Source organism: Cherax quadricarinatus, chromosome 68, assembly GCF_038502225.1.
Source record: "Cherax quadricarinatus isolate ZL_2023a chromosome 68, ASM3850222v1, whole genome shotgun sequence".
Classification (NCBI taxonomy): domain Eukaryota; kingdom Metazoa; phylum Arthropoda; class Malacostraca; order Decapoda; family Parastacidae; genus Cherax; species Cherax quadricarinatus.
This window is the reverse complement of record NC_091359.1, coordinates 1,553,475-1,565,000: the sequence shown is the minus strand read 5'-3', so window position 1 is coordinate 1,565,000 and position 11,526 is coordinate 1,553,475. Positions and strand designations below refer to the sequence as shown.

Below are 11,526 nucleotides of genomic sequence, written 5' to 3'. Positions count from 1 at the left end.
CTCTTCTCCTTCTCCTCCTTCCCTCCTCCTCCTCCTCCTTCCCTCCTCCTCCTCCTCAAACCCTCCTCCTCCTCCTCCATTGCTTTTGGTCTCAAACTCCTCCAAATCATGAAATTGATCTTCACTGACACTTCCATCTGTGTTAGAGCATCACTTGGGAAGAGAAGAGTCCCAGATTTGCTAGGGAATCACATATTTCTTACCGCTAGACATGCTGAAAAAGGACAACTGAAATGGCATTCCCACAATGCACCACTGGCTCCCCGATTTTTTTTATATGGTGCACACTGACCATGGAGACCCATTCTCTCACATGTGGGCCTACCAGCTTTCTCCTGCTTGATTTGAAGCTGCTAGAATTTATGCGTATAAATACGTCAGAAACATTGGCTCGTAAGACGTATTTATACGTCGGAAACAGTCAAAGGGTTAAGACTATTACTATATTTCATAAATGTTTCATAATTGCTGTACTACATTCACTTTTAAAACAAAGTTGATCACTTGATCTTGTTCCAACCATTATTTTATTAGATATTATAAACAGTTGATCTATTCATTGTACAATCATTAATTTAATTGTTTTTCTAGTACAGTCTAATAACATATTTTGTTTTTTCTTGCCCATTCAAGTGTTAACAGCAGTTTTGATTACAATAATTTCCACACTAACCTAATATGTAAGACATTTATGGTAAGGCCGGACTGTAAATATAACCCCAGTCATGTGCCTTCCTCTCTTTGTCTTTCATACATTTTGACTTTAAAATAGCCTTTTCAAATTTCTAACACTGTATAAACCAACTTGTAGATTATGGGAATAAAACACATGCAAAATCAAGGCATTTATTGAAGAGAAATTTTTCCCAGTTTTTGAACTGTAGTATCAGCACACCTCTAGCAAGACAGTGATGGAGTGTATGATGATGAAAGTGTTTCTTCTTTTTTTGGGTCACTCTGCCTCATTGGGAAACAGCCAGTGTGTTAAAAAAAAAATTGCCATTGATGGCTTTTTCAATGCTGAGATTGAAAAAGCCACCAGTGGTGAGACATCAACTTCAGTTATTGTTTTGATTGTACATGTATCTTATTCTTACAATCTGTATTAACACACCTGTACTTGCACAGCCTGTTCATATTTTATTTATCAGAGATGTAAGAGTACAGTGTATGTATTCAGTGATTATGACAAGCAGACTGACATGATATTATGCTTTATCAGGAGATCTGGGTGGAGGTATGAAGGAGGAAGACATCCTGAGTGATGGTGAGGTCAGCCACTCTCAGACAGGACTAGCCACCAGCCTTGACCCATCCTCGCCTGCTGTAACCTCTCAGGTCATCCTCAATGGTTAGTGCTTTCTCTGTTATCATTGATTCACCCCAGATTTTTAATCTAGTTAAATAATTTAAAATTGTAATATGCATCTATTCATTTTTCATTATTGAATTAATAAATAACATATTCTTACCTAATATAATAATAATAATTCAGGGGAAACTGGTTAGTTAAACTTGAGTCATGAAGGTGGGAAGAGTAGTGCCTGAACTCTCAAGGAAGGATGGCAATGCTGCACTCAGAGGGTAATCACAGTGTGTTCTTAGCACACTTCTAGGCAGATAGCAGTTGAATGAATGATGGCAAAGGTTTTCTTTTTTGGGTTACCTTGCCTTGGTGGGAGATGGCTGTTGAGTTAAAAAACATAGTAATAACACAGTGTTTTATTCCTCCCCCCCCCCAGAAAAAAAAATTTAAAAGTGTTAAAATTTTTTTTAAATCCCTTAGGATACACAGTATCATTTTACTATTGGCTATACACTCAGTGGCCATTTTATTAAGTACACCCTTCTAGTACTTAATAGGATATCCCCATTGCCCCCAGAACAGCTTAAATTCTTCATGACATGGATATGAGCTAGGCCTGTATACCATGTACATATACTTGTAGTAAATAAAGATATTATTATTACAGCATCATGCAGTTGCTGCAGATTTGTTGGCTGCACATTCATATTACAAATCTTCCGTTCCACCACATATCAAAGGTTTACACCAAATTTTGACCATTCCACCCACAGGTCACAGCAGAAATCACAGTTTATAAGACTAGGCAACATTTTTCCAATCTTTAACTGTTCAGTTTTGGTGAGCCAGTGTTCAATGTAGTTTCAGTTTCCTGTTCTTAGCTGACAAGAGTGGATCCTGGTGTGGTCTTCTGCTTCTATAACCCATCCACTTCAAGGTTTGATGTGTTGTGCATTCAGAGATGCTCTTCTGTATGCTACTGTTGTAACACATGGTTACTTGAGTTACTGTCACCTTCCTGTCAGCTTGAACCAGTCTGGTCATTCTCCTCTGACCTCTCTCATTAAGAAGGAAATTTTCCCAACTAAACTGCTACTCAATATTTGTTTTGTTTTTCACACTGTTCTCTGTATACTCTAGAGACTATTGTGTGTGAAAATCCCAGGAGGTCAGCAGTTTCTGAGATGCTCAAACCACCCCATCTGTCTACCAGCAACAATCATTCCATGGTCAAAGTCACTTATATTACTTTTCTTTACCATGGTGATGTTCCGTCTGAGCAACAACTGAATCTTTTGACCATGTCTGCATGCTTTTAGATATTGAGATGCTGCTACATTGTTGGCTGATTAGATATTTGCATTAAAAAGCAGGTGTACCTAATAAAGTGGCCACTGAGTGTATAATTGGACAGACAGTGTGTTTATTAGTATCTTAATATTTAATTAATTTTGATGTAACCTCTGCAGATCCCATTCTGTCAGTGTCTGGGGAGCCACTGGGACGAGAGGAGGGTCTGCAGCCCGACCATGATGACTCAGACATCACCTGCCAGGGCCTTTCTCAAGATTAGCTAAATAATACTTTTTATTTAAAATATACTAAAAAATCCATTATTGGACTGAAACCTACCTATTTTATAATTTGCCTGTTGTATGATGTTTACACACACTCTCTCCATGCAGAAGTGGAGAAGAATCCTTCCTCTGTAAGCCATGTGTGTTGTAAGAGGTGACTAAAATGCTGGGAACAAGGGGCCAGTAACCCCCTTCTGTATAAATCAGGTCACATTGCCTTAATGGGAAACAGCCTGTGTTTTAAAATATAGTAGACCATCGGTAGTTACGTTCCTGAAAATGCCGTTTTAGTTAAAACCGTGTTAGACAAACTGAAGAACTTATGGGAAAAATAGGGTTACGTTCCTTGGAGCCCCCAAAAAAACCAAACAACTATTTTTTAGACCAACAGATTTTACAAAAATTAAAGTGAATATGTAATTGTAGTTCATTTTCATGATATATTACTGCTTAAGACTACAAATGTCATAGAAATAATAGTATTTCTTACCTTAAACTGTGGGTAATGGTGTTTGTGGATGATTGTGAAGAGAGTGGATATGCATGGTGCGGCCCTACTGGCTGAAGTGGATGGCTGTTGGTTGTCGGCAGAAGTGGATGGTAGAGGTTCTGATACTAAAGTCGATGGTTGTATTGGAGTGTGCATAAATTCTGTAATGGATCTCTGGGCTCTTTTACCCTGCAGTACATTATACAGCTGACGGCTAGGCATCATCAGCTGGTCTAGACCCCATTTCAAAGCACTGCTTCTAGAGTTGTCAGGGTCCTCTTCAGTGAAAAAAGTCTGCTAGTTTAGCAGCAACGTGGAATTGCTTACGTAACTGCTGCAACGTTAACTGTTTTTCTTCAGGTTCTTCTTCATCTTCTGTTAAGTGGCTCCCTTGTATCTGCATCAAGCTCTGCCAACATTTCTTCTGGACTCCCCAGTCCAGTGGTTGTATTAGAGATGTTGTATTTGGAGGTAAAAATACAACTTTTACATGTGGGGTCACATCCAGCAAAGCTTGTGAATGAGTACCAAAATTATCAAGAATGAAGAGAGCCTTGAATGCAAGGTTCTTGCTGTGCAGGTAAAACTTGACTTCAGGAATAAAGTGATTCTTAAACCAATCAGTAAATATTTCCTTTGTCATCTATGCTGACTGGTTTGACGTCCAAATTACTGGTAAGGTGTTTTTATCTACACCTTTCAAAGCACAAGGATTCTTTATTTATTTTATTTATTATCACACCGGCCGATTCCCACCAAGGCAGGGTGGCCCGAAAAAGAAAAACTTTCACCATCATTCACTCCATCACTGTCTTGCCAGAAGGGTGCTTTACACTACAGTTTTTAAACTGCAACATTAACACCCCTCCTTCAGAGTGCAGGCACTGTACTTCCCATCTCCAGGACTCAAGTCCGGCCTGCCGGTTTCCCTGAATCCCTTCATAAATGTTACTTTGCTCACACTCCAACAGCACGTCAAGTATTAAAAACCATTTGTCTCCATTCACTCCTATCAAACACGCTCACGCATGCCTGCTGGAAGTCCAAGCCCCTCGCACACAAAACCTCCTTTACCCCCTCCCTCCAACCCTTCCTAGGCCGACCCCTACCCCGCCTTCCTTCCACTACAGACTGATACACTCTTGAAGTCATTCTGTTTCGCTCCATTCTCTCTACATGTCCGAACCACCTCAACAACCCTTCCTCAGCCCTCTGGACAACAGTTTTGGTAATCCTGCACCTCCTCCTAACTTCCAAACTACGAATTCTCTGCATTATATTCACACCACACATTGCCCTCAGACATGACATCTCCACTGCCTCCAGCCTTCTCCTCGCTGCAACATTCATCACCCACGCTTCACACCCATATAAGAGCGTTGGTAAAACTATACTCTCATACATTCCCCTCTTTGCCTCCAAGGACAAAGTTCTTTGTCTCCACAGACTCCTAAGTGCACCACTCACTCTTTTTCCCTCATCAATTCTATGATTCACCTCATCTTTCATAGACCCATCCGCTGACACGTCCACTCCCAAATATCTGAATACGTTCACCTCCTCCATACTCTCTCCCTCCAATCTGATATTCAATCTTTCATCACCTAATCTTTTTGTTATCCTCATAACCTTACTCTTTCCTGTATTCACCTTTAATTTTCTTCTTTTGCACACCCTACCAAATTCATCCACCAATCTCTGCAACTTCTCTTCAGAATCTCCCAAGAGCACAGTGTCATCAGCAAAGAGCAGCTGTGACAACTCCCACTTTGTGTGTGATTCTTTATCTTTTAACTCCACGCCTCTTGCCAAGACCCTCGCATTTACTTCTCTTACAACCCCATCTATAAATATATTAAACAACCACGGTGACATCACACATCCTTGTCTAAGGCCTACTTTTACTGGGAAAAAATTTCCCTCTTTCCTACATACTCTAACTTGAGCCTCACTATCCTCGTAAAAACTCTTCACTGCTTTCAGTAACCTACCTCCTACACCATACACTTGCAACATCTGCCACATTGCCCCCCTATCCACCCTGTCATACGCCTTTTCCAAATCCATAAATGCCACAAAGACCTCTTTAGCCTTATCTAAATACTGTTCACTTATATGTTTCACTGTAAACACCTGGTCCACACACCCCCTACCTTTCCTAAAGCCTCCTTGTTCATCTGCTATCCTATTCTCCGTCTTACTCTTAATTCTTTCAATTATAACTCTACCATACACTTTACCAGGTACACTCAACAGACTTATCCCCCTATAATTTTTGCACTCTCTTTTATCCCCTTTACCTTTATACAAAGGAACTATGCATGCTCTCTGCCAATCCCTAGGTACCTTACCCTCTTCCATACATTTATTAAATAATTGCACCAACCACTCCAAAACTATATCCCCACCTGCTTTTAACATTTCTATCTTTATCCCATCAATCCCGGCTGGTAGAATGGTAAATAATCATGGGCTTACACTTGACATCACCTGATGCATTACTGCAAAGGAGCAAGGTGAAGCAATCCTTTGCTGTCTCGAAGCCCGGTGCACTTTTCTCTTGCTGACTGATATAAGATTGTGTTGGCATTTTCTTCCAAAAAACACTTGTCTCATCAGCATTAAACACTTGATGTGACTCATAGCCACCCTCAGCAATAATTTCCTGCAATTCAGCAGGGAAATTACTTGCTGCTGTATGATCAGCTGAAGCACTTTCACCAGAAAACTTAATATTATGTATCTTATTATGCAGCTTAAAGTTGTGGAACCAGCCTGTGCTAAACACACTCTTTTTCAGGCCTTCCTTCCTAATCACACACTGTTTTAAACAACTGTAAGGCCTTTTCCCTAATTAAGATGAAATTAAGTGGTGCAGAGTGTATCCTGCGGGCGAACCGTGCTCCAAATTTTTTCCCCTCCCGCAAACTGAACTGTCTTAAGTTAATTTTACAAAGTGTTATACAAGAATATGCCACAATTCTTCAATAGTGCTATAACCAAAACATGCCAGACAAAACCGTGTTAAACAACTGTCTACTGTACTACATACATACATACATCTTCTTTCAACAAACCGGCCTTATCCCACCGAAGCAGGATGGCCCAAAAAGAAAAACAAAAGTTTCTCTTTTTAACTTAAGTAATGTATATAGGAGAAGGGGTTACCAGCCTTTGCCCCCAGCATTTTAGTTGCCTCTTACAACACGCATGGCTTACGGAGGAAGAATTCTGTTCCACTTCCCCATGGAGACAACAGGAAATAAATAAGAACAAGAACTAGTAAGAAAATAGAAGAAAACCCAGAGGAGTGTGTATATACATGTATATGCTTGTACATGCATGTGTAGTGTGACCTAAGTGTAAGTAGAAGTAGCAAGACGTACCTGAAATCTTGCATTTTTTTTTTTTCAACCAACTGGCCGTATCCCACCAAGGCAGGGTGACCCAAAAAAGAAAAACGAAAGTCTCTCTTTTTAAATTTAGTAATTTATATGGGAGAAGGGGTTACTAGCCCCTTGCTCCCGGCATTTTAGTCGCCTCTTACAACACGCATGGCTTACGGAGGAAGGATTCTGTTCCACTTCCCCATGGAGATAAGAGGAAATAAATAAGAACAAGAACTAGAAAGAAAATAGCAGAAAACCCAGAGGGGTGTACTCACCTATTTGTGGTTGCAGGGGTCGAGTCCTAGGTGTGTGTATATATATATGCTTGTACATGTATGGGTAGTGTGACCTAAGTGTAAGTAGAAGTAGCAAGACATACCTGAAATGTTGCATGTTTATGAGACAGAAAAAAGGACACCAGCAATCCTACCATCATGTAAAACAATTACAGGCTTCCATTTCACACTCACTTGGCAGGATGGTAGTACCTCCCTGGGAGGTTGCTGTCTACTAACCTACTTCCTAGGATATACATACATACATATACAGTGGAACCTCTACTTGCGAGCACATCCACATGCGAGTTTTTCTAAATAGTACGAGCAGTCGATGGGTCAATTTTTTGCTTCCATATGCAAGCAAAATTTCCATAAGCGAGCAGACCTCAAGGCAGGTTCCTTGACGCTGGTGAGGGGCTCTTGCTCGTGATCTAGGGAATTGTATCTCATTTGTTTGTTGGACTATCTTATTGAAACTTGGGCAGTGTATGATAGAAAGATGCTTCTTAACATAATAATAATAATAATAATAATCATATGTATAATAATAATACGTATAATAATAATAGTATAATAATATAATACAATAATAATAATAATAATAATATGTATAATAATAATACATATACTAATAATAATGTTCTACATAATAATAATTATAATAATAGACGACTTCAAAAGGCCGTCACTAGATGGCAGTGTTTACCACAACAAAGAGGGAGTGGTTGTGGCCGCCTCCACCTGTTACATAATGACATATTTTATGCATTCTGGAGTATATATCAGGTTTCTATGTTATTTATATTGTTTGTTACGTCTTATTAGATGAACTGTGTTAGATAAATAAGCCGTAGAGTTGATATTAGTGAAATTATTAAAGTACAGAATTCCACTGGAATGGATTAATTGCATTTCAATTAATTTAAATGAGGAAAATTGGCTCTGCAAATGAGCAAATCCAGTTGCGAGCACGGTCATGGAACGGATTAAACTCTCAAGTAGAGGTTCCACTCTATACATTACATTACATTACATACATTCAGTTCTTTTTATGTTTGCAAAGATCAGTTTTTTCATTATAAAAATGTAGTGAATCCTGGCTCAAATAGTTTTCATTATATTACTTATATGAGACTGTGACTCCAGAGACTGTCCTCATGTCACTGCAGTCTACAGAACTGTATTTTCTGTCGTGGCTGCTCACTATTGCTATGTATTTTTGAGTGTGTTAACTTCTCACGTGTTTAGCAGTCTCACCTTACATCTTGGGAGACTATGGTAGTGTGTGTGTGTGTGTGTATGTGTGTGTGTGTGTGTGTGTGTGTGTGTGTGTGTGTGTGTGTATATATATATATATATATATATATATATATATATATATATATATATATATATATATATATATATATATATATATATATATATATTTATAGTTTATATATGCATGCATGCCAGGAGCAAGGGGCTAGTAACCCCTTCTCCTGTATAAATTACTAAATTTTAAAAGAGAAACTTTTGTTTTTCTTTTTGGGCCACCCTGCATCGGTGGGATATGGCCGATTTGTTGAAAGAAGAAGAGATATATAATTATATATAAATAAAAGTTAATAATAGGCTCATAATGGATTGTAATTACTTTTCAAGCACCATCAAAGTAATATTTTTGTAGTCTCCATAAAGAAGCACAGTTATAATCACAAAAATGCTTTGCATACTATACTCATGACTCTTGAAATTGTAAAGCTGGAGCCCATGGACTGCTGGTTTTAGGACTCACTTGCCATAGGTTCCAGCCACACTCATTCTGTGATTTGAAATAATAGTGTACTTTGCTTCATTAATTCTTGCTCAGTAGTGTAGCTGCTACCTCCTTCAATGTCTTGATATGCTTAATTTATCCATCCTTCCCTCTCAGGGTTCCACCTTCATTGTGGAGTGTTGAACTGACACCAATTTACCACATCGACTCATCTGCTCCCTTCAACCTATATCCCTCCCTCAGCCTCCACCCCTTTCACCCCATGCTGTGCACTGCTGAATGACTCACATGTTTAGTACTTTTCTAGAATACATTAATAATACTCAGCAGTATAGCACTATAATTCTCTCTTCTCTACTGTTTATATTTTTAGTCATCCAGTTGAGAATTTAGTAATGATATAATACTTAATATTTTATCTTGTAAGAGTGGTTTTTGTATACTGTATATTATTCAGGCATAACTAAGTTAGTATATAATGCAATGACTTATTTTAAGTTAACACTATAATTCTAAGGCACTCAATTTTCTACTATAATAGTACACTTGGGGGGTGTTCCAGGGGTCAGTGCCCCAAAGGGGTCATTGACACAGTCCATGACTATGTATTACAGTCATGTTGAGTGCCATATTACTAAGGCATTTAATTTTCTACTGTAATAGTATACCTGGAGTATACCTGGGGGTGTTCCAGGAGTCAACACCCCTGTGGCCTGGTCATGGACCAGGCCACAGTGGATCAGGGTCTAATCGACGAGGGAAGTGCCTTGATGCAGGTGAGGAGTTCTTCATCCAAAGAACTGGAGCTGCCTTCCCTCATCTTGGATTGAAGCTTATTACCTCCCATTTCCTAAGGTGTTGTATGACCGCTGTGGGTTTAGCACGTTCCCTATGATGTACATATAAAATAAATAAAAAATTGCTAAATATTCTTTATGTAACTCTTGATCTGTAGTAAGGAAAACAAATTCTAGCAAAGTTCACTTCTATTTTTGTACTGTGTATTGCAGTCATGTTGAGAGCCAGAGTGACTGTTGTATGTAGGTTCTGTTGAGAGCCAGAGTGACTGTTGTATGTAGGTTCTGTTGAGAGCCAGAGTGACTGTTGTATGTAGGTTCTGTTGAGAGCTAGAGTGACTGTTGTATGTAGGTTCTGTTGAGAGCCAGAGTGACTGTTGTATGTAGGTTCTGTTGAGAGCCAGAGTGACTTGTATGTAGGTTCTGTTGAGAGCAAGAGTGACTGTTGTATGTAGGTTCTGTTGAGAGCCAGTGACTGTTGTATGTAGGTTCTGTTGAGAGCCAGAGTGACTGTTGTATGTAGGTTCTGTTGAGAGCCAGAGTGACTGTTTTATTGTAAGTAGGTTCTGTTGAGAGCCAGAGTGACTATTCTATTGTATGTAGGTTCTTTTGAGAGCTTTAGTGACTGTTGGATGTAGGTTTTATTGAGAGCTAGAGTGACTGTTGTATTGTATGTAGATTCTGTTGAGAGCCAGAGTGACTGTTGTATTGTATGTAGGTTCTATTGAGAACTAAAGTGACTGTTGTATGTAGGTTCTGTTGAGAGCCAGACTGATTGTTGTATTGAATGTAGATTCTACTGAGAGCCAGAGTGACTTGTATGTAGGTTTTGTTGAAGGCCGGAGTCACTGTTGAGTTGTATGTAGGTTCTGCTGAGAGCCAGAGTGACTGTTGTATTGCATGTAGGTTCTGCTGAGAGCCAGAGTGACTTGTATGTAGGTTCTTCTGAGAGCTAGAGTGAGTGTTGTACTGTATGTAGGTTCTGCTGAGAGCCAGAGTGATTGTTGTAATGTATGTAGGTTCTGTTAAGAGCCAGAGTGACTGTTGTATGTAGGTTCTGCTGAGAGCCAGAGTGACTTGTATGTAGGTTCTGCTGAGAGCCAGAGTGACTTGTATGTAGGTTCTGCTGAGAGCTAGGGTGACTGTTGTATTGTATGTAGGTTCTGTTGAGAGCCAGAGTGACTGTTGTATGTAGACTGTGTTGAAGAAGCCCCACCATAACCTTCAGCACCCCCACATAATAGAGCTTCAAGACAAATCCACTAGTCCTTCTACCCTTTCCAATCAGAATGCCACCTATAACTTCCTGTATAGAAGTTCTGGAGCCGTGTACGCTGAGAGAGAGACCTATGGTTGCAATGCCTCAAGGCCTTAATGCTAGTGAGGGGCTCTTGATTCAAGGAACTTGAGCTATCCTTCCTTTGGATCAAACTTGACTGCCTGTTATTGCCAGGCGCTGTATGACCACTGTGGGTTTACTGCTTCCACACTCTTATAAGGGCTGAGCTGTATAGCCCTTGTGGCTTAGCGCTTCTTTTTGATTATAATAATAATTATAAGGGCTGCGCAAGTCATAAGTGCATTCCTCTGTGAACCATTGCGTAAGAAACGGTAATACAGCTAATGTTATAACTTTATTATGTTCAGTTTAGTGCTTGGTTTTATTCTAATAATTTATTATGTTCATCATACTCATGCTAAGGATGGTTGTGTCCGAGATACATAATAGGTCATGAAACTCAACTTTCAATATACTTTTACATAAACAAATTACAGTATTTGAATTAACATTTTTATTTCTATTTGTGGTACAAAAATAATGTAGTTTACACATAATAAAACATTGTTAGGCACAAAAGAAAGTCACTAGTATGTAATGCATTTTGGGCAAACTAATCCTCATGCTTGGAGACTATGATGTGGCCTGGTA

At 39.2% G+C, this 11,526-nt stretch overlaps 1 protein-coding gene across 4 annotated transcripts in view; it reads left to right on the top strand.

Moving 5' to 3' along the window:
• LOC128697860 (cyclin-D-binding Myb-like transcription factor 1) overlaps positions 1–2,981 on the top strand; it is a 28,252-nt gene extending 25,271 nt beyond the window's left edge. For all 4 annotated transcript variants that reach the window (XM_053789821.2, XM_053789820.2, XM_053789822.2 and 1 more), the window contains exons 14-15: positions 1,223–1,351; positions 2,776–2,981. In XM_053789821.2, coding sequence (XP_053645796.2) covers positions 1,223–1,351; positions 2,776–2,879 — 233 coding nt within the window. In that variant the 3' untranslated portion in view covers positions 2,880–2,981. The remainder of the gene's footprint in view (positions 1–1,222; positions 1,352–2,775) is intronic.
• Positions 2,982–11,526: the final 8,545 nt, after the last annotated feature.